Genomic DNA, 23,485 nt, shown 5'->3' with positions numbered 1-23,485 from the left:
GTCCCTGGGGGGGAGGTCAGAGGTGAACTGCGTTATTCATCCATGGCCGCAGGAGAACAAAATAAGCCCAAAACCATGGGAGTTTACGTAAAAGACAATACAATTTGAGGTGCAAATTTCAGAAATACATTTTATTGTTCAGGACACCCGATACACCCATGGAAAATGCAGTCAGAAAAACTGCCGTCTAAGTAGTTCTACAGTCCTGAGTTTGATTTGGGAGGCTTACAGATTTGATTCCAGTGTTTGGAATGGAATGGGTTTTCCTCCTCTGATCGTGGATGGATTCCGAAACCCACTCCCCAGCTGACTATAATTTCGCCCGTTGTCTCCCTCCATTACCTCCCACCGTCCACATCAGCGCTGAACTCCTCCACATGCTTATGTCAGTGACCGCACAGCATAGAGACAAACCCCAGCCAGGAAAATGCCCATTCACAACCAGGAGCTCAGTCACCCTCTTACTGTAAACTACACAGTCATAAGACCTCAACCTGCGTTGCTGCTCCCAAATTCCATGAAAATGTCTAGAAACCATTGCAATGTGCATCCACAAGAAAATAGAAAAAGCATGAAAAGTTGTATGAGCAAATGTATTATATTTGTCCAATGTCTGTAAAACTGAAAACAAAAAGACCAGGAAGACAAGAAAACATTTGAAATCTCTCTCAACTTCTTCCACAATGGTTTCTTATCACTGCCGCCCAACAGACTCAGACGGGACAATGGCACTGTGTATTGCCTCCGCTAACACATACATTTAAAGTTTTTCTACATACTGCTCAGATGACTCTGGGGCCACCAAGCTACTCGACCCCACAGCTCCTGTCATTATCGTTGACTTTTGAGCCAAATAAAACCCTTTACGAGATGTTGAATTGTGCACTCGTAAAGCAAAGAACTGTATTCTACACTACTGCCCAACCTGGTGATGTAGTTCAGAAGTTCAATCCAACACCAATGTCGAAGTCATTTCACATCGAAGGGCATTTTTACAGCACTATAAACTTTTTGAATTGAAGTTAGTGCTGTTATGTCATGAGCATGAGCAAGTGGAAAGTATACTTAGTCAACCAGCGCAGAGACTTCATACACCTGCTGCAGCGCAATGGACATTATTTACATTAACATGCAAAAGGAAATTGGCTTTGATAATGTTGCAACATAAAAGGAGTTGTACAGTTTTTTAAGTCTGCTATAGGTCTAGGCCATGACTTACCACCACCGGTGGCACTGCGTCTACCTCAGCCTCAGCTGGAGCCAAGCTCCTGTACTGCTGGGGGGACTCAATGACCAGCTCCTTCTTAGATGCTTTGTTAGCTCTGCCTTGCATTGTCAACAGCTGTGGAAAGTTGTGTCCTCACTAGATCCCAAAATTAAGTGGTCGGTCAGCATATCCAATGGAGAAGAGTTTGTGGAGCAAAGCCAGTAAGTTTCTCCTTCCACTTCTAAAAGTCAGACACTGACAAGCCCCCCTCTCTCGCTGTCTGAGAGCCCTGCACTCACACACAGGCTGGAGAGAGATGGCCCCTCCCACAATCAGCTGTGCTGCTTGGGGGAGTAACCAACACTCTCACACACACGCACACACGCGCACACACACACACACACACACACACACACACACACACACACACACACACACACACACACACACACACACACACACACACACACACACACACACACACACACACACACACACACTAAAGATATCTGACCCCATGCCATCCACCTGCACAATGACACAGAGTTGACAAGGCAAACAAAAGATACACATTCCTAAAGTATTACAGTCTGACCAGGGACCGTACACGCCTTTAGTGGGGAAGCAGGAATAGGAGTTGGTTTCCATTTAAACATTAGTAACAAGCTCCGCGGGAGATAACACGGCAGGAAGAAAAAAGACACGAATAAGGATTCCTCCAATTGCTTTTCTGTCCTCGTTCATGAAGTCAAGTCATCCATCTGGAGAATTTACGTGTGGGTAGCCACGAAGGAATTTGGTGCCCAGCTTTCGCTGTGACTCAAAACATGTCAACACCGCAGCTAAGCTCAGCTCATCAGCTTTAGTCAGTAGAAACAACATGGACAAAATCTTGACCCACATAAGGTGCAATCTAGAGACCCAGTCACCACCAAGACCTCACCAAATGTCACTGATAAATCTCTATCACCCAAGTTTTTTGGCCGCCCTGCCCACTTCACTCTCCAGTCTGAACTGGAGATAGTGGCTGTTAGTGAGCACAGGGTTATAAGATCAGGGGGAGATGAGGGCCTGGCTTCTGTCTGCACTGGCCCCCCGGTTGTTGATCCATCTGCTGGAGGGGCATTCCATTGTGACGCAGCCCCATTCGGCCCACCTCAGAGCGGGCCCGCCGTTTCGGATTCCTCGGTTGGCCACGGCGGGGAGCGTGTTATCTTTTCACGACGCCTGTGTCAGAGTGCAGGGTTTAGCTCCCAGGGAGCGGGGCCAGGATCGTTCCACAGCTGCTCCCCTACCACTGCCACCTGCACCCCGCCCCTCACACTTTGGGTGAGACCCTTGCACCCGCCCCCCCCTACACTGGCCCGAGTTGGACTGGCTGATATATCATTAGAATATCGATCCCACACAATATTTTTGGTTCTCATTACATAGTGAAATGTTGTCTTTATGGATGAATTGCATTAAATAAATAGTTTTCTGGACTTAATAAACTGTCCTACTCAATGCCTCTACCCGCTTGGTCATAATGTCCGCATTACAAATGATTGCTTTTCAGTTTTTTTCTTACATGTAAAAATCGTATGAGGAGCACCAATAATCATCCCGAAAATAGCGACAAATTATCCATATCGACGTGGTCGCCAAGAGAACGGATAAAATTTGATGTTTGATTTTGTCAACGTCAGCCGGCTCTAACACGGAGCGTCTGTGGATCTTGTCAGGCATCAGTGGAACGAGCTTCAAGCGGGGAGTCCTCCCCGAAGGGCAGAGCTGTCGCACCCTCTGGGCTGGGAGCAGCGGAGGTGAGTAATCACACGCTCTTTCTGTGTCAGCGCTGACAAGCTTTGATACATTCCAATGGTGCACATTGAATTCGGGGCATGCAGGCAGGTGTTTTCGTAGGAGAGAGAGGGAGAGAGAGAGAGAGAGAGAGAGAAAGTGTCACTGTATCGCAGCCGGCGTCAAACCACGCAGCTTATTTTCCGTTTCGGCCCGGCTCGTTTGTCATCGCCTGTTTATCTCCGGTCGAATTCTTGTCGGTATGTTTCCCTCGGAAAAAAAGAATGTGCACAGTGTAAGCGCGGTACGCTGCTCCTACTCCTACTCCACCACAATCCCAGCACCGAACTTTATCAGGCGTTCTGTGGACACACTTGTTTACTATAGCTCATTCTTCATCTTCATGGGGAGTGAATAGGGGAGGGATAGTGGTCAATTACTGCAGCGTTGCTTCACTGATATACACAACAAATCCCAAAGTTGTTCACGCCAATATCATTATGCTGGTATATTACATTTGATATACCACAGATGCAGCTGCATTGTTGTATCGAAAGTTGTTTTCCCTTGGCTGCCAGTCAGCCACCACGGTTGGTAAGCATGTTGGCCACTCCCAAAGGCACATAGCGACGATTGCTTTATTATTAGAAATAAATAAACGGTGTGGTGGGCACAACAATGGCACATTAACATTGTTTGCTTGCGTGGCTTTGATCGCGCAGGTTTTAATGTGTTTGTACAGCGGCAGGAGGTTTTGGCACCCTTTCCCTGGCAGCTCCATTCTGCAGCAACAACACAACTTCAAAGAGGCTTCCTCTCTACAGCGCAGCCCTGCTACTGGATTCCCAGAACGACATCTACTATGAAGCACACAGGGCTGCATTCATATTCAACGGTACACACTGTACAGTACACACCCTCCCGCTGCCTCCACGTTTTTTTGTTGGTTTTTTTTGGCACCGAGAGAATATTTGGACGATACGATTTTAAATAGCTTGTGTCACATTGGGCCACAGGGCTTAACGGATGCAGGAGGAAATATGGGCGTTAAATTAATGTGTGTTGCAGTTGCCCAACCCCGAATTTCAGTCTGTATTTAGAAAAAGTGCATGCTGCTATGATCCTGCTACTCGTCTTTCCCTGTAACTCATGTGTAATTAAGAACGTGCCACCTACGGTATCATGAAAGTAGCCAGGGTGAGGGTTCAAATGGGTGGTACGACCTCAAGCCAAGCCAGTTGTGATAGTAAACGTGTGTTATGTGGAAAAAAAGTACAATGACGGGTATATGTATTTTTACGACGCCTACTGGAATATTCATGGTGCATCTGTTGCCGAGTGGTTTTAGTCAACAACATGTCATTAGTCTCGTAGCTACATTATTTATTCCAGTTGCTGTCACATCCGTTTGGTCAAATGTCAGTCTGGTTCTTGGATTATTTCTATTCAGCAGAATGGACCAGTGTGCATGCATATTTTAGAATTAAAACTGTTATTAAAATGGATTCCTGCAACCTTATCTAAAGTAGGTAAACAGTGTTCTGATAGTGTGCCACAGACCTCAAATTATATGAAAAAAGAGCCACCCCACCCCATTTTGGCAAGGCTGGCTCCGGGCCAACACAGTACAGTACACATTGAAACATGGTGTCTTTGTGTGCTTTTTGGACAGAGAAGCAGGAGGATGTTGAAGACAGGGACCAGATGGAGCGAGTCCATTAAGAGGAAAACTATTAATGGAGTCACTCTGCTCTTGTCCTCCGTGTCCCTTTGATAGTTAAAATCCAAAGTTTATTTTCACAAATACAGTTACACCAGCGTAGCATATGCTGGGTTTCGTTCTCTAATCACTTTGTGGTGCTCACAAAAAAGTACTCAACCTAAAAAAACGGTAATCTCAACTGTTATTGCATAATCTTGCACAGAACCAGGTTGTGTTCTCGCTCACTGTAGAGAGTATAAGCCTAAATTAATGCGTTCAAGAAGAAGGTTCTTTATTCATCGCATTCATGCACCCATGCGGCGACCGCGACCAACACACACTTTTTCAAATGGTGGCCGGTGAAACTGGTTTTAACCCACTCTGGCTTGTCCTTCCTCAGGGGGGCAGCCAGGAGCAGTGGGCAGTGTGCAGCGACGCCCGGGGACCAATTACAAACGTCCATCCCTGGTCAGACAATGATGTTCTGCATGTTTTTGGTGGGGGTCCTTACTGATGTTACATGGAGGAAACCCCATGTGAGCACGGGGAGAACATGCTCCACACTGAAAGGCCCCTAATCGGGAGATAACCTGCTGGAGCGCGGTGCCAACAGCACCCCAGGCGGGAATCGAACCCAGGAACTTCTTGCTGTGAGGCAGCAGTGCAATGTGTCACAACTGTGCCACCGCGCCAAAAAAGAAATCTTGAGGAGCCCGATAGGGTGGTGTTTTTCTAGTCTGTGGAGCTTTTAACAGGATACCACCCCCACAGCCATTCGGTGGCTAAACTACGACATGGCCACTGCGTTACATAACAAAGGTTTGATGCAATCGCCGGACCTTCCCATCGCGATCCAGCAGGAAAACTGGGTGTAGCCTGGAATGTACCAAAAACACAACTCCCGATTTGACACCTTCCATCCACAGTGCTGGCACACGGACCCGCCATGCTGCTGGCTGTTGAGACCAGGTTAGAGCAAGATGTAATCCTGCAGATAAGGACAATACAAACAGGTCTTGTACCGACTGTGCCAAAAGGGTGTGGAGCTACACACACTTTTAGTCTAAGTCCTTAAGTACAATTGAAGGAGCCTTTATATTTTTCCACCACTATAGTACTCCTTTAGATTTATCAATGCATACAAGTTTATAAACAGAGTTAACTATTAGGTTGAGCCAATCAGTGTTTATGTATGAAACCACAATGCCAATCAAATATGGTCCATCGACATCAAACAAATGATGGAGCATAACCAATAGAAATGAATGTGTCAAGTCAAAATATGAGGTCATACCTTTGAATAAGCACTTTTACCTGTAATAGTGGAGTACGTTGATATCTACTACGTCAATACTTCCACTTAAGTAAAATGCTGAATGGAGCACTTTTACCTTTTTATTACTTTTTTTCTAAAATACTGTTTTCTCATTTCTACCTACCTTTTCACATAAGATGCGATCAGTAATTCATCTTGTACAAACTGGTCAACGCTATCATAAGATCACGGAGGTCGGGCATGGTTTGATTATTCGTTCCAGTTCGTCTTATTTTGTTTACAATTTGTACAAAATTTTGACTGGATACGTCCCTGACATGCTCTCCGAGCTAAAATAGACATTTCAAGTGATCACAGTTTTGTACCAGAAAGTGAAACTGTAACACACCCCGGTCATGACGCTCATGCACCGGACACCGCCGCGGAATTTCCAGTTCCATTCCAAAATAGAATCGATTACGCTGACCACAGAAGGAAAAAAAAACAACAACAGAACAAAGATCGTCGTCTTTTGCAAGAACGCGGCAATGCTTTTGGAAAGGTGAGCTGGTTTCAGCTGACGTTACCTAGGACTGGGACTCTTTTTCCACAGCTGACCGTCTAAATCAACACACACTGTCTGTGTCTACATTACTGTATGTTAATGTCAAAACAGCAGAGGACAGCTTTAGGGGCGGGGCACTAGGGAAAACAAGGATTTTATAGACGAGGGGGAAAAAATAAGCACCTGACCTGACATGTTAAAATATGAACTGGTTCACCTACAACTAGGCACCTTCTATCAGCGCCCACATCAAGGTAAAAGCAGCACATCATTGCTACAACGCTCGACGCTCCTTTTTTTTTTTTTTTTTTATTCCAGGTGCCCGGGAGTCTGTGGGGAAAAATTAAACCCGGCTGCTGTTGCCAAAACGCCAGGCACACAACGCTGAGCGCGGCAGATAACGGCCCCCTGCCTCAATCAGAAACACAAAACATCTCCGTGTTCTCCCCTCCCCTTACAGAACTGTCCCCGGAGCAACTTGGGGAGGACGAAGACGCCTCCCAAATTAGGAAACAACCGCAACGCAGGGGACAACAATGCCTCAGCCAAGAGAAGTCGATTGTTTTTTAGGATCTACTCAAGGCCAGAGCTAAAAAGCACTTACAGAGTATTTTAGAATTATTCTTCTACTCGTCTTCGATTTCAGAGCTTATATTCTCTTCATATTATCTCTTTATCAATACTCTTTGCCAACGTCAAATATGAATATCCTTGCAATTAACATAAACAAAAATCAATCGGTTATTTTAAAGTCAATTGCATGGCAAATAAGGAAAGCCGATCTTTGTTTTCCAAAGCAGTTTTAATGTTTAATGGAACGATCGCTCTGTGATACTTTGCAGGCCCAGTGAGGTATTTTATTTAATACACTCCCTCACACAAGGAACTTCTAAACACTGCATAATTGACTCATTAGGCATGCTTCGTTTCAGAAGAAAACATTGCAGGTTTAAGTTAGAAGCACTACTCCCCAAAACATCATCTGATAAAAGCCCCTTTTATCACGGGCCAATCTGACGTCATGCACTCTGTTTCTTTCCTGGAAAAAAAACATTCCATTGATAAGACAAGCGGTGACATGCCGTGTCGCTTTTGGCCAGAAAGGTTTTTTGGACTAAAAAAATGTATAGAATTTATATTGCCATTGTATAACATACAGATATAGGGATAATATATTTTGCCTGCACAATTCCAGCCAATTCTCATCACTCTCATATTCCCCCTGATATCAATCAATCATAGGCAAAAATCCCCAGGCTGTGCTCATGCAAAATGTTGCAAGGCTGCAGCACAATTACACAGGATTCATTTACATATGTAGTCAAACTTTTAAGTGTTGAATTTGAATTTAGAGTGGAAATCCATAAGATTGTTTGTGTTGGGTGGATCACACTTCAAGTCCCAGAGTCAACTTGCTTTTCTCAAAAGTTTGACTTGTTTGATTTTTTTTTTTTTTACCTTAGTCCCTTGAGCAGGGGGGGGTTGAAAAATGCCCAGTACATGACCGTTTTATATCACAACATTATGGAGCCATAAACATTGCTGGTTTATGTCCCGATTCTGATTCTGAGGCGTACACCACCTGCTGCGAGGCTAAGGGCAAATTTCCACGAGAAAGCAAAACAGTGCGTTGATCTAATCAGCGTAGAACAACAGAATCGTAAAACCCCCCAAAAACAGGTCACCTAATGACTCCTGGTAGGCGAACCCTCACCCACCCTGCCTATTATCACGTGTGTGTGTGTGTGTGTGTGTGTGTGTGTGTGTGTGTGTGTGTTGGGGGGGAAGGGGGGGCGGGTGGGGCGGGTATGTATGAGCGTGTCCTTGTGACCTTTGACCTCATCATCTGCTTTAAATACCGCCCACGCAGCGACAATGACCTCCAGGAATCAACGGAATTAGAAGGCCATGAGACCGGCTGACATCTTTACATGAGCAGACCCAGAGGGCGACAAAAACAGAGAATTGGAACATGCTCCACGGTCCAGGGAGGGAAGATGGACCATGTGGCGATGGATGGGGAAATTCTTGTCCGAGTTCTCTGTCTGAGCTAAGAGCCAACGCTTTTAATTACATCTCACCGGTTATGACACTCAGTTATAAGTGTCCACAGCTTAACCGCCCTGTGATCTTCAACAATTGATTTGAGAGGCCGGAAAAATAAAAATGCAGAGGGAAGATTAATCGAACCCTGTTGGATGTCGAAACCCTTTTTCTCCGGGGAAGCGGCGACGTCCTTGACCCAGTTCCTCGAGCACAGCAGTTCCCTGTCACCCAGCATCGTGCGAGGAATCTGACGACGGTCAAACCAACCAAGCGTCTGGGGGGGGGTGGACCTCACCGCCCGCAACCAGGACACGGTCGGGTAAATAGATACAAGGAGGGCAAGACAAGCTGGTACGGAGCAGCAGGAACCGCTGCCAAGCCCGCTGGTTCCCGAATGAAGAGCGCTGATTGATTTCCAGCAGACACAAAGCTCACTGCCATCCCCCGCCTCCCCCACCGCCACACACACACACACACACACACACACACACACACACACACACACACACACACACACACACACACACACACACACACACACACACACACACCACCATCGACACCACCACCACCCTTCTCCTGGCGGATTTAACCATTGCACGACTTACTGTGCCACGAGGTAACATCCAGCCAGCCAACTGCCCTACATTCCAGGCTGCAATAATCATGTGTTTATATTTACTCAGCGGATGAATCAAAAAATGCTGCCGCCTGCATCAAAATCACATTGTAAGTTATTGATTTTTTATAGGTTATATTTTATTACGTTATATTCCATAAATTAAACGCCATAAAAAAATGCGTCATTGGGTACCAGTCGTAGAAAGGGAAACCGCCTGATTTAAATGTACGCTACTATCACCGTGGGTGTGTTTCCTTGACAGGGGGAGGTTCAGTTGTGAATTTTGCACTTTGTAACCCTGCCGGTGTACATGACCACGGCATGAATCATTCAACGGATTCATGTCCTATGTTTGGTTTTTCATGGAGGAGGGTTTGACCTGACAGCGAAATTATAATTTGGAGAGTTTTCCCCTTTTTTTAATATTTCATATTGATATGGAAGAACTTTCACGTAAAGATAAACACCTTTCAATAATGAACATTGATTTAATAAGGAGAACTAAATGGGACAGATATGACAACCACAACTTGCACGGATGATCAGTTCTTCGATGCATGCGTGTCTTTACACAGAAGTAGAGACGTGTTGCATGTACAGTATACACACACATAAACATAGCACGTGTGCTGTGCGTGTTTCTGCATGCTCTTTTGCGCCACGCATACAAACTTAAAGGCGCAAATCCAAAAGTTTAATGCACGCACGAGCGCGTACACGCACGCGCACACATGCACACAGACGCGCACGCACATACACACACACACACACACACACACACACATCCAAAGTAATACACATGATTTATTTGCACCATGCATGTGCTCCTCCATAAGCTGCTTCCATTGCTGGTGGCGGGGTCCGCCTTTCCCGGCAAGAATACACTACTCTTTTGATGCCAGGACACAAACTTTAGCGCAAATCCAAACATTAACCACACACACACACACACACACACACACACACACACACACACACACACACACACACACACACACACACACACACACACACACACACACACACACACACACACACACACACACACACCCCAGTTATATACACACTGCTAAACCCCCCCATCCCCCACCCACCCCACCCATACACACACCTTTATAACCCTCGGTGTCGGCCATGCTCTCGACTCCCTGCGACTCAGCGCCCTCTCAGCCTCCGTCTGGCCGCCCGACTCGGCTGTGTCCTTGCAGGTGTAGCCGCTACAATTCCTCTCTAGCACCGTGCGCAGCCCCTCGATCACCACGGCGCTGGTGGTGCACCCCATCGCTCCGGATCCAAACCCAGGGAGGCGCCAGTCAGCAAAGACCACCGGCGACCCGGCTCCCCAGACCCAGCCTTGCAACGACTACTCCTCCAGAACAGCCCATGATGCTTAACCCCCAGACCCCTGCACGAATCTTCTGCACGAAAAGCCTCTTCTGAGCCGGTCAGAGAGAGAGAGAGAAAGCGAGAGAGAGAGTGCAGGAGAGGGAGGACTGTGGCGGGGTGATGGGGAGGTACTGGTCTTACGGACTGGGAGTCATGAGTGTTAAGCCCCAGCTTGCCCAGTCCAGCACTGATACAGTTGGACTGCTTCAGTCAGCAGAGCAGATAAGAGTGCAAGAGAGAGCGAGAGAAGAAGAGCGAGAGAGAGAGAGAGAGAGAGAGAGAGAGAGAGAGAGAGAGAGAGAGAGAGAGAGAGAGAGGGAAGCAGAGATGGAGGGATGGAGAGTGGGTGGGGAGGGGCGGAGGATGCTGTGTGTCGCCGTTTCAGCCAATGCCGAGCTTCAGCATTTCCAGTGGCTGATGTGGCTTTGCATCTGCTTGTCTCCCTCTTTCGCTCACGGCTCAATCCCTTCTTCCGCCGCTTCTCAGCCGCCGTTCTCTGTTTTTTTTCTCCCCCTTTTTCTTTTATCATTTTCTCTGTTGCCTTGGTTACAAAACTGATTGATTTCACAGACAACTATGTGAAATGCCTGTGCACTATTTGACTCTATCTTACTATTATTTTCATTTCATTTAATTTTGCTAAAATACCAAAACCAAAGTTCATGTTAATGTCATTTAATCTCCAGAAGCTTTATAGGGAAAAAATAACTCTGAACCAATACTACACAGTGCAAAGCCATGTGTAATACTTTTAATCCCATGAAGTTGAGTGAATATGAAGTAAATGGGTTGTACTAAATGCAGCCTTTTATCCAGAGGGACAGATTGCAGGCAAACAGCAATATGGCTGACTGCTTATTTAGTTCAGCGGCGAAAATCCCTGGCAAGAGCAGAGCAAGAGAGTGAAGCACACAGCACACGAGGAATATAATATTCAGCACTCAGCAGGACAGGCTGGAAATGAAAAAATACTCGGTAATATGACGTAAAAATGACCTTAAAAAAAAAATGATAACATAAGATAAATTTCACCCAGGAACATTGATGAAGCAGGTCCTTAAATGGTGAAAGAGCAAACGGGATGATCGCTGTTTACAAAACACGCCGACGGTGCCAAGGATTTGAACCTTTTTACAACCGAGACCGTTTTTTTTTCCTCTAGATTTTGCCGAGTCCACGCGGATATATGAGGAGTTGGAGGAGAAAAGGGCCAAAACACCGTCATACACAGGTTTTGATACCTGTATGTGCCAAAAGAGTGACTGGTCTTTAAACATACGTTTGAAACAACATGTGTACGGGTTGGAGTCAAGAGAGCAAAATGCAGGAAAAAGCTGGATAGCAGAAATGTGACAAGGGGGGGATGCACCAAATGAACCAAAATGTATATATAAAAAATACCTCCTTAAGCAGGTCCATAAATCCTTATACTGGATCTCCTGTAGTCAGTATAAACTACTACAAACATCAAAGCACACATTTATGAATTGATTGTCATTATTTCACAATACTGCATTGGTTTGGTGTGCTCCCCAATCTATTTTGTAGTTTCCCATTGGGGATCATTAAAGTTCCATATGGGGATTTGAGGCTACGGATGCTGATAATGGGAATTGGTCTGGTACCGGGCTCAAGTGGGATATTGTATTAGAGAAAATCCCCGATCCCAAAAAGCAAAGGGATGCATTTTAGATGTCTCTAATGTGGAAAAAATGGATTATATGTCAGTGGCAGTATTCTAAGAAAGCCAAACTAAAGTCCAAAGTAATGGATGAGATTTGTACCTGGAAGTGGACCAACGCTTCAAGTTCAGGTCTCAGAAAAGGTCGCGTCAGTGGAAAAGTGGTATTGGTGCATCACCAGCTCCATCTCCTATCTCTACCTCTAATTTAAAAAGCCCTCCTGTGAGTTAGGCGATTTGCGTCGTAATTCATGAGTCAGACGGGCGGGCAGACAGCGAGGGGCTGTCTGCCTGCGGCGGCCGCCCCATGCCTCACGTCCTGATTACAAAGGAAAGGGGATAAGAGCGACGGAGGGAAAGGGGACATTGTCCATCTCTTGTTTATTTATCCCTGTTTCCCCTGTTTCCTGCAGGCCATGGTTGACGCGCTGGAGAGAGCCACAGACCTTTGGCAGGAAGAGTCGACCCCATTAAGCATGTCGCCTAAATGGCCATGACGCGGCACGCAGAGCCTTCCAGCTACCGGAGAGAAAAAAGGCAGTGCCACATTCAGAGTTCACAAACCTTGTGTCCCCCATGAGGGGGGAAAAACAAACAAACAAACAAAAAACAACATAAAGACAATAGAGACACCAAGAGGACCCTCAACTGGTGATAACTGCCTGCTGTTTAGATTTTGAGGGGTTTTTGGGCCTAGAATGAACAGAATACCCAACACGACGTACGAACACCAAACGGGCGGAGCAGGTTTTGACAAATACTCATGTGGGCACTCACATATGAATGGGAGCGTAGAGACGAGCGCACACACGCACACACACGCGCACACACACAGGCACACACACACACACACACACACACACACACACACACACACACACACACACACAGTCTCCTGGACGTGGAGCACTTTCAAAGTCCACGGCTAAGTCGGTACACTGCTGCCGCTGTGTTAATATTTCAGCAGTGCTTGACACACTGAACTACATTTGATTGCACAATGAGGTGGAGCTGCAGCTCGCAGGCGGCTGAGCCCACGTACGGGGGGGGGGGGGGGGGGGGAATTCAGCGCGAGAGAGAGAGAGAGCGAGGGAGGGGAAAGACTAGACTTTGATTACCGCCATTGATCCGCCGCAAATACCTCTCCCCCTTTCCTCTTTCATCCCCTCCTCCGTCGCTGCTTTGATCCGCTCTCCTCATCCCCCTGTCAGTGCCAGGCAGCTCCGCGGGGCTCACAGCGAAGAAGGCAAATAAGTCAATCCGGTGTAAAACTGACACGTCGAAAATGGCCGTATTTGGGGCTTTCGCTGCAGAGGCGGGTGCAGAGACAGGCTTGTTTAACATAAACTCTTTCTTTGGCTTTCGAGTGTTTTGGAACAATGGGCCGTATAAATCATCCCATACAGCTGACTTTGAACAGCGTGGTGAAAATGGGGGAATCTATCGATTGCAGAACTAGGAGACAATTCAAATTCAAATCGTGTGTTGCATGTCGGCAGCTTAATTCCAATTGGTCCAATTCCATGTGCTGTAAGGTTTCATCATTTGATGAGATTTGATGAGATGTGAAACGTACTTCAAGGTACAATAGACAGTATGATTATCATTGTACCAAGGGCTTTCCATTTTTCTGGAAGGACATTTATAATGACATGTGGGAGGTACAGTGTTGCCACTGAGCCATTGACTGTCTCAATATGACAGCTCTGAGGTCTGGGCGGCTCTAGTCCGTGCTAAGTGAAAAAGCCCTTCCTTAAGCTAATAATCCATTCAGAGAACACAAACCTCTTTGTACTCTGCAGCATGTTTTATCTCCTGGAAAGACAGGTCGTCACGTATTACCAGCAGTTACGACCCAGTGAGCGCCGGCATGAATAACGGCAAAAGCTGGTCAATGATTCACGGCTAAAGTTGTTTCAGACCTTGTTTCCCGTGCGTCCCCGGCTGGTGAATGTAAATCTACCGCCTTGGGGACGGATTCCGCCCCTGCGGGTTGAGGCGCGTCGCCCCATAACGCAACGCCCCTAAATATACCCGAGAAGCGACGTCGCGTCATGACCTGAGAATCTCCATGACGCTGCGGATGTACCGGGACGCATCAGAAGCGGCATCACATGCGAGTGTTTCATTTTTAAGCCTCATTGAACGTCAAATTTCTAGAAAATTATGTGTGTATTATAATAATTGTTAATAATGAGGGGATGGCACGATTTCTTTCATTTTGAGTAATATTTTGTATATTAAGGGGGGGTTTCCAGTACAACAGAAAGAAAATGTGTATTACTCAGCCCGAGGAGCGTCCCAGGAGGAGCTGTTCCTCCTTATCTACATTAGCGTAGAGTACAGTTGAGTAGATCCTCCTCACGCCATCATCCAACCACAAGGCCCAAGGCTTCAGCCAGAGGGTTGATTGGCTGCTACTAAACCTCTTACACACAAAAGACATATGGCGGTCTGAGATGAGTGACTGGAGGTCTTCTCAATCGACTGGAGTGAAATGTGTGTGTGAGTATGTGTGTGTGTGTGTGTGTGTGTGTGTGTGTGTGGGTGTGTGTGTACGCCGTGCCGGACGGAGGATGAATTATTCAGGCGCGACGCGGGGGTTGCAGAGTCATCTGCTGTGACGGTGAGTTTGGTTCTACTGCTCTGGTCTCGGGCTGCATGCTCTGCACTCTGACTCACTCCGTAAAAAAAGAGTAACGTGTCCAGGTGACCCCGCCACACATTTACCACCCTAATCCTGATGGAGTAGTAAAGCCATAGAGCACAGCTCCTCCAACCCCATGCAGGGCTCTGGGAATATGCACATTAAGGTGCAGAGGAGTCTGGGGAAGACAAATGGTGGGATTCACATCCGTCCAGGCACAGCGTGGGGTCTATCTGTGCTGGTCAGAGCAGGGCACGAATCAGGTGTGGAGCCTCCAAGGGGCCCACAATGCACCCCCCCCCCCCTTACCACTGCAGCTGCTGTATCGGAGATGAAGCCACATCCGAGACGCAGCTGCACCGAACGGATTACCGCTGCTATCTATTATGTCACTAAAAGAAAACACAAGTTGTTGCCCTTAAAACGCTTCAAAACAGCCCGTGTCAGGGTTTGCTCTTGCTCTGGTATAGATATGTAAATAAGGCTACGGCGGTGTCAAAGCATGGGCTGATTTCAACCCTCAGCTCAATCAGTGCCGCTCTAAGGCACTCGGAGCCCTAAAAAAAAGGTCAGGCAGCGGGGGAATGTCAGTGCTCATCCAGCCATGCAATCCAGATATTATGTTACTGTTTTCCTTCCCCACCTGGGGACACTGACCACAGTCAACATCTGGTCCATTGGGACAATGTCACTGCCCGAGAATAGCCCCTACTAACGTGCCCCCCGCCTCCATTTTAGGGATACAAACATGTCAAGCTGTTGCACATAGTGTTGGGTTGGATTGGGGGTGGGCACATGATTTAGCAGGGGCCCAGAGGTAGATGTGTGTGTGTGTGTGTGTGTGTGTGTGTCTGTCTGTGTGTGTGTGTGTGTGTGTGTGTGTGTGTGGGGGGGGGGGGCTTGGCATTTCATCTGAGAAGACAGTCCAGGATGAAGGTCAAGTCCACAGCTGGCCCAGGGTTTGCTGTGAGGCACTGCAGGAGGAACATTGTGTGTGTGTGTGTGTGTGTGTGTGTGTGTGTGTGTGTGTGTGTGTGTGTATATACATGAGTTTGTCTGTGTTTGTGTGTGTGTGTGTGTGTGTGTGTGTGTGTGTGTGTGTATTGGGATAGTGAATGAGGCCCTAGTATAGTGGACAATGGTGACATCAGCCGAGCGGCCCAGCCGAGCGGGGCAGATAAGACAGCGCGGCCGCCAGCTGGAGCTCTTGAGGGCCGCGAGGAGGGAAGTGGCTGCTTCCTGCTGATGTGTGTGAGTGGAAACTCAATCATGAATCCCCTGAACCCCTGGAGAGGATGCACGGGCACACATCGTATTAACTCTAATGATCTTTTCAAGTCCACAAATACAACTACAATACGTGTATGTTTACATGGTGGGATCAATACCGTTGCATAAAAAAGTAAACTCTTAAGGAGAAGCCGCGGAGGAGCGTTTGACTGACAGGAGTGGTTGGGAGAGCGGTGTGTCCGTGTACCTACACGCTATAAGGTTTCAGAAGCCGTGCGTGTGGGAGGCCCATCAGACACAGGTCTGGAATTTACACAAGATGAATGCTTTACATTTCTGGATGCCAGGGAGATGACACGACCAGCCGCAAATACCTGAGCGGCGGACTGAAGCAGCTGTCCGCGAACGAACGTCCGAGCCGCAGCCAACAAGGGCAGTTCACACCGATGGTTGTAACCACCGCGTAGAGCCCACCTGATCGTTACATCATCACCTGTTCATATTTCAGCAGATCGCGATTCTTTCGTACAGTTGTTGAGATTTGAGAATCATATGTTTCCATCGAAAGTTTGAAGCCAATGTTAGAAATGCTCCAAAAAAATAAAATGCTAATTAGTTGCGTTGCCATCAGTTGGTTTAAAGCACATACTAAGAAATATAAACTAATACTGAAGCTTCTATCTTTCAACCCTTAATGTCATCCTTCTGCTATAGGTCGACGTGTATCTCTTCTCTCATAAGCTTACATACAATTGTTAAATTGTTCATCACAATTATTTGTATCACAACAAAAATTCCGGGATTGTGACAGCCCTGCTACTACGCTGGTCTGGGCGCAGTCTCCCTCTGACCCGGGGCTGACGCCCGGGTTGCTCCGTCCCTCTTTAAATGGCACAACACAAACATGAGAGGCCTCATCCTCTTCCCCTGGCTGGGTATTTCGGGATGGTTTATTTGTCCCAGGAGTAAAAAGAAAAAAAAAAAAAAAGAAAAAAAAGAAAAAAGAAGTGAACCATTTTCCTGAGGGGCGCCGTTTCCTTGACTTTGTAGAGCTGGCACTGAGTGCAACGTAATAAACACATAGGAAACAAAAAGTAAAAGTCGACTCGTCGTACACATACATGCACACACAGCATATACACACACACACACACACACACACACGTACAAATATATACACAAAGATACACAAACAAACACGCCCTGTCTTTCAAGGAAAGGAAAGCATGTGCATCTGAATCTGTAACTTTCACTATTTGGAAGTTATTATTTTCAATAATAACGCCTCTATTTATCTGACTGATTTATTTACAGATTTATTTTATTTACTGATTTTTTTCAGAATCAGACGTAAATTTCAACTATACTTACAATTGAGCAGGAACTCAATGAAGCGACCTCTTATTACGTTGGTATATGGATTAGGACACCAACGCAGAATTAAATACCAATATGAGTGCATGATACATTAAGCTGAGACAGTGCCAAGCCTCAAGGGCCTGAAATCAACCCCAGAAAACACAGCAATCAACTGCCATGTAGGCTGGGACGCGCTTTCAGAACCGAGAAAAGGGTTTTGTTGTAAGTGCTTGGTTTAGTCATAAAAATAGTCTGCAGAGTCGGCTGCCTAGTTTGAGTTGCCTTCGTTAAATGTTGTCATTTCTCTGTAAAATCAACATTTCCCAGCCATACGGCTGATAAAAAAAATAAATAACCCCACTGAGCATTCAACGAGATAAACAACAGCCTACGCAAATTTTCATTTCATATCACCTTTTCATAAGAAAATGGTCCAAAGGCAAGGGGGTCTCTGAATGCTGTCACTGCCACCTACAGGCGACCATTTGTACTACATCCACTAGAGGTCGTTCAACCCCAGATATAGACCATATCCGTGATATGAATTTTCGGACCATTAAACAAGCCATTAAATCAAAGTTGCACGCTGGCATCCGATACCCTGACTGATCTGAGAGGCCAACCACAGTCACAGCATCACCCCAACACCGCAAGCTGTCAATGATCTCCACATACCCCACCGCGGCCATTGTTTAACACTTACCCGACGCTTTGAGAAAGTATGTTTTAAAGAACAATTAATGACCACAAGGGAAGAAGGGGTGCCCGTGAAGAATCTGTACACATGGAGAGGTAGTTCCACACAGTCCTTCTGTCAGATTCCAAACCTCTGACAGGCCAGGCCACTTTTGATCACTATTTACATTTTTTTTTTTATTATATAAGACCATTCAGCCTTGAGCGATCGATTCGTACAGGCAACAGCGTGTTGCCATGGCTGGCTGCAGTGACAATTATTAATCGTCGGAACAAGCTGAAGGTGTGGCCGAGATTCCTGGCGGATGAGGGGGGGCGGTGGAAGTCCATGACTGTCAGGGTCAGGTTCTTACATGCAGCATGACAGCAATGCAGCAACGCACAGCCAGATCCTAAAGCAAGCCCATACTGGCCTGCACCCTGGGGCCCCCGCAAGGAGAGACACGCACACACCCACAAACCCACACCCACACACACACACACACACACACACACACACACACACACACACACACACACACACACACACACACACACACACACACACACACGGTGAGTGACTAAAGTAAGCCCAGCATTGTTTCAAAAGCGCTACCAACATTCAAACAATGAGCAATTTATTTCCTGTGCTCTGATCAATAGTTCTGCCTGCGTCACTTCGCTTTTGGAAATCCTGTTTGATTTTAGGGACAGAACGTCATGTCAGAACAGTATTCCTGCTGTGTATTTTCAGTCAAGCAATATATAATGAAACGTCTTCGGAAAATCGTTCTAAATATGCACTTGTTTGTGTTCATAAATAATAAGTCAGCTGCATTAGCTGCAAACTTCACTAAGTTGTACTGCAAACTATTAAATCATCTTTTTGGTGATCAGTTTGTTTTCTGTGAATTCAGTAGAAGGTTAAATAATGCACACACTTTGCTCTTACTGACTATTTGTTATCCCAAGCTATGTGTGCTTGAGCTACAAATCGCTCCAAGAAAATGCAGAAAGTCTGTTAAGCACTAATAGAATTTGGAATAATGAACCAGTGCAGTCCCTGCGCAAACCCTCCATTTAAATTGCTCTTTCATTTTAGTGGAGTGAGGCAATGCATAACCTTATAATCCTCTCACAGCCTTGGAAATTTTGTCTTTAAGGGATTAGCTTCTTGTTGTCTAACAGATGGCATGTGCCGAGATTGAGTTAAAAACCAACACAATAAAAAGCCAATTAAACTGAGCAGTCCGAAATGCGGCGGCGCCGCCGACTGAAACATGCTCAGTGCACATACTACAGCCGCGCACGAGGATAATATATCGTTCTAAATATATACATGGGTGTGTATTATAACAGGGAGGTGTCGGGTGAGGGAACAGCAAAAAGGCTCGGCCAGGCCATAGGAGTGAAGTGCGAGGAGAGAGTTGGACTACGGCGCGGGGGCGGGGGGAGGTGGTGGGGGCTAATCTTTAAAGCCCGCCATACTGGAAACCAGCATGTGACAGGATGAGATTTAGTGTGAAAGTGGAACCAAAGACAAACCGAGGCAGGATAAACGTGGAGGTGCAGAGGTCGAAATGCATCTCCACGTACCGTAAGCTCATTAAAACACGTTTCCCCCGTTCAGAGCGACGGGAGAAATACTCATCAGAGTAAGAGGGGCCGCCATCTCCGCAAACGGACGGTTTGCTCGTTGTGACGCAAAAACTGAATGCTCCCAGTGGTCAGCCGGGGGGGTTGGGAAACAGGAGAGACTTTTGAATTGGGGATCCTCCTGAGGATCGGCTAATCTGGGTCCGCTCTTTTGTCTGCAATCAGTGGAAATCCTCTTCATCCCGCTTTCCTGAGCGCTGGCGACAATCGGGGGAAACAAGAGGAGGAGACGAACGTCCGTCTGTCCACCTGCCGCGCCGCTGTGGAAGTGACGGTGCCACACGACTACCCCGGGAAGGTCACAGAGCCTCGGGTGGTGCGATACACGCATGAGGATAAACAGCCGGCTTAAACAACCTGTTTACTCTATGGTGAAGCGAGACCTTGTTGTTCAAATATCTCATCTATCACGCAATCGTGATAGATGAGATATTTGAACAACAAGGTCTTCAAGGTCTGGTACGACACAAAACTAATTGTCAGCAAGAATTCAGTTTGTTCCATGAAATTGTGATATAAAGCTATAAATCTGTTTGCATATAATTTCTGCTGTAATGTGCTTTATTGACAATCTGGTTCTTAATGACTGCCATGCAGACGAATATGGGATTGGCTCTAAATGGTTTACAAGGTCCAGGGATGCCAAAAGTGCCTCTGTAGCTTTGCCGCTGGTGTGTTTGCAGAGACAGGGAGGTTGACGAGCGGTGCCCCCAACCCCCTTCTACGCTGCCGCCCTTCCTGATAGAGGAAGCACATGTTACGGGATACATCCTTGCCTTAGAACGGCGAGCCTGAGACAGTCAATATTGAACTGCATACTTTTGTCTCACGGTCTATCAATGTTTTGGAAATGTTTTGTTTTGGGTTTTTTTCTATTCTGGACAGCAGCGTCCATTCCTCACACCACCACAATGTGGGCCATTTAAAAAAAAGTACTCCTTCCTGTGATCCTCTGTCCATTGTTAGTATTCTGGGAAGGACAATCCCATTTTCGTAAAAAGAAGTAGTGGATGGCACTGTAGATAGCAGCAGTAGATTCCCTACGAATAAGGCGTTTTAAGGATTGAAAACTATGGCAGATTGTGATCGCTGTAAGAAAAAGCCTCCAGGGTTCCGGAGGAAAGGACTCAGGAATCCATTGGAAACTGGAAAGTTTAAGCCTTGGCAAGGATCTTAGGTGTATGACAATTGTCTTGGCTGAGGCAGATGGGAACACATGTTTGGCAAGGAATCTATGGTGATAAGAAACCAATTAGGTCCTCCCAATGGCCTCTTTTTTATTCGTTTGGCGAATAAAAATCCAAAACACAACCAACGTAATCCAATTAGTGTCATCGCGCATTGAGAAACGCTGATGCCTTCGATCATCATGGGCGGAGCCACTTGTAGGAGCTACACGCTCGAGGGGTTGGGGGGGGGGTGGGTGGTGGTGCTGCTGCTGGCTCTGTGCAGTGGAGTAGAGTCACTAATAGGATAGAAAGTGAGGTCAGGGAGTCTGGCACGGCGAGCGGAGCGCACCTGTGCCGCTCGCCGGGGCGCCGTCGCGGGACGGGCAGGGGCGCGTCACCGGGGCAGCTCTCCCAGGACCCCGCGTCGCTTCCAGAGGCTTCCAACGACAAACATAAGGCGCGAGATGGGATCAGGCCGCTTCGGGGGCCCATGCCGCTCCTCCTCCTCAAACGAAGACGGCCCACAACTTTATTTGTCCTGCCGCCGCCGAGGAGACTGCTGCCGCGGCGAGGTTGTGCAGTCGGCAAGGTCCCGCTCCTTGGCGCAAAGCCTCCGAAAAACATACACGGAGCGAACAAAAGCAAAGCCCCAAGGCGGCTCCGAGCTCCGCTGTACGCAGGGAAACAAGACACTGACCGCTGGGGTTATACCATTTCCACCCCCCCCCCCCCGCCTTAGACATTTTGTTATTGTGTTTGAGGCATATGTATTGGTTTCCCTCCCGCTTCCCTCACCCCTTTTCTGCCAGTCAGCTTACACAGGAGCAGATGGAGGGAGCGATCAGAAAAACAAGAAAGAGAAACGGCCCCTAGATCTGGGTGACATAGTGATACAAACAGAACTCATTTGTTTATTGTGGGACGGAGACAATGGTCCAGTGTGGAAAGGACAGAAGCGAAACGGGGGAAAAAAAGAGAAAGAAAAAATGGTTCGGTCTTGTCCGGGCCTCCGTGCCCATTTTTTTCTTGAATGGGCCGCAAGCTCATCAGCATTCACTTTTACGAGAGACGGCCTCTCCAGCTCCTCAAAGGCGTCTCACCCGGAGCTGATGAGAGACTGCTCGGCGGTTTCAGCCTCGGCCTGAAACCCGTCTTCCACTGGCTGAAGACCGGGTCATGAGGCAACCTGGATGAACGCCCCCGCCCCCCACACACACAACCCAGCTCCACCTCGTCTTGGCAACAGCCACCCCCGTCCACCAACCCCCTCCGCTCCTCCCAGGCCTACAGTGTCAGACTGAGGAATGCCAGATATGCGGCCCGCTTGGTGAAAAGTCATTAGAGCTGATCCCCTCTGGCTGTGGCAGGTCCCATGCACGCAGCCCGATCCGGCGCACCCAGCCGCATGAACTACAGCCGCCGAGGACTCGCCGCCGTCACCGATACGAGGCACGGGATCCAAAACACCGTTGTCCGGCGGGCAGCAAAGGAAGGAAGGGGGGTGTGGGCAAGGGAGGGGTTAAATTCCTGAACATGTTTCTGTGGATTAAGCAGCGGGGCATTCAGCGCTCCTTAGTTACTTCAACGCATCTGATAAACGTCCCCCTAAATGCGAGGTGAGATAATACATCTTCCAGGGAAATTCCAGATGGTTCATCAATGTTTACTTTCATTTTCATTTTCATCTCAGAGCTGTGATAACAGTCAAACAGCTCCAAAGAAGTGGCGTGTTAAGGAGTTCCCCAAACAGGCGCCAACTGACTGGTACACTGAAGGCAGAACAAATAAATAATAAAGTGGATAATTTCCTTAACCACATATACATATATATACATATACATATATATATATATATATATATATATATATATATATAGTTTTTAATTTAATTTTCATCATAAAAAATGATTTGCAATAACCATAGATAAATAATGGAATCTTGGATAGCTGATGTCTGTATTTAAGTTATTTTTTTTTTTTTCATACATTTTCTGAGTCGGGTTACAGTTAGTGGAAAATACAGGAAACCAGTCGTTGTACGACTTGCGCTTGATCCCTCTCTTGTGTTGCACCACATCCGAAAGAGCCCTGGTACCAAGCACGAGCTGTGGAGGCACTGAATGGGAGGTCAGCGGTCACAGCGAGCCAGCGTCGCAGAGGACGGATGGCTGAGTCGCAGCCAAAATGCAGAGGAAGGGATATGACACAGAGCCCAAAATCAGATTTATCCACCGAGAACTGTCCGGTCGCCTGACAGTAAGGATGAACCCGGGCAGCACAATCCCTGACGTAGAATTACTGGTAAATGAGATGAGTAATATAACGCGGAGACATGAGGTGCAAAGGGGGATATTTGGTCAAACATATGAAAATATAACCAAAGATTCTGCGCCTCCTGTGGCATTTCTCCAGAGTTTACTTCTAAAACCACCAAGTTATTTTCTTTTAATTCCAGAAAATGCTGTGTTTTCACATTGGCACCGTCCAGCAATTAGAAAACAGT

The 23,485-nt window shown here is 47.0% G+C and overlaps 1 protein-coding gene across 4 annotated transcripts in view; it reads right to left on the bottom strand.

Moving 5' to 3' along the window:
- LOC307244121 (dedicator of cytokinesis protein 9) overlaps positions 1 to 23,485 on the bottom strand; it is a 77,971-nt gene that overhangs the window by 46,229 nt on the left and 8,257 nt on the right. The window contains exon 1 of one of the 4 annotated variants that reach the window (XM_080019167.1): positions 1,220 to 1,455. The exons of the other annotated variants lie outside the window; for them this stretch is intronic. Coding sequence (XP_079875293.1) covers positions 1,220 to 1,333 — 114 coding nt within the window. The 5' untranslated portion in view covers positions 1,334 to 1,455. Of the gene's footprint in view, positions 1 to 1,219; positions 1,456 to 23,485 lie in introns of those variants that run through there. 4 annotated transcript variants of the gene reach the window in all.

The sequence above is a fragment of the Zeus faber genome, assembly GCF_960531495.2.
Source record: "Zeus faber genome assembly, chromosome: 18".
Lineage (NCBI taxonomy): Eukaryota > Metazoa > Chordata > Actinopteri > Zeiformes > Zeidae > Zeus > Zeus faber.
The sequence above is the reverse complement of the archived record's forward strand: the minus strand, read 5'-3'. Positions and strand labels throughout refer to the sequence as shown.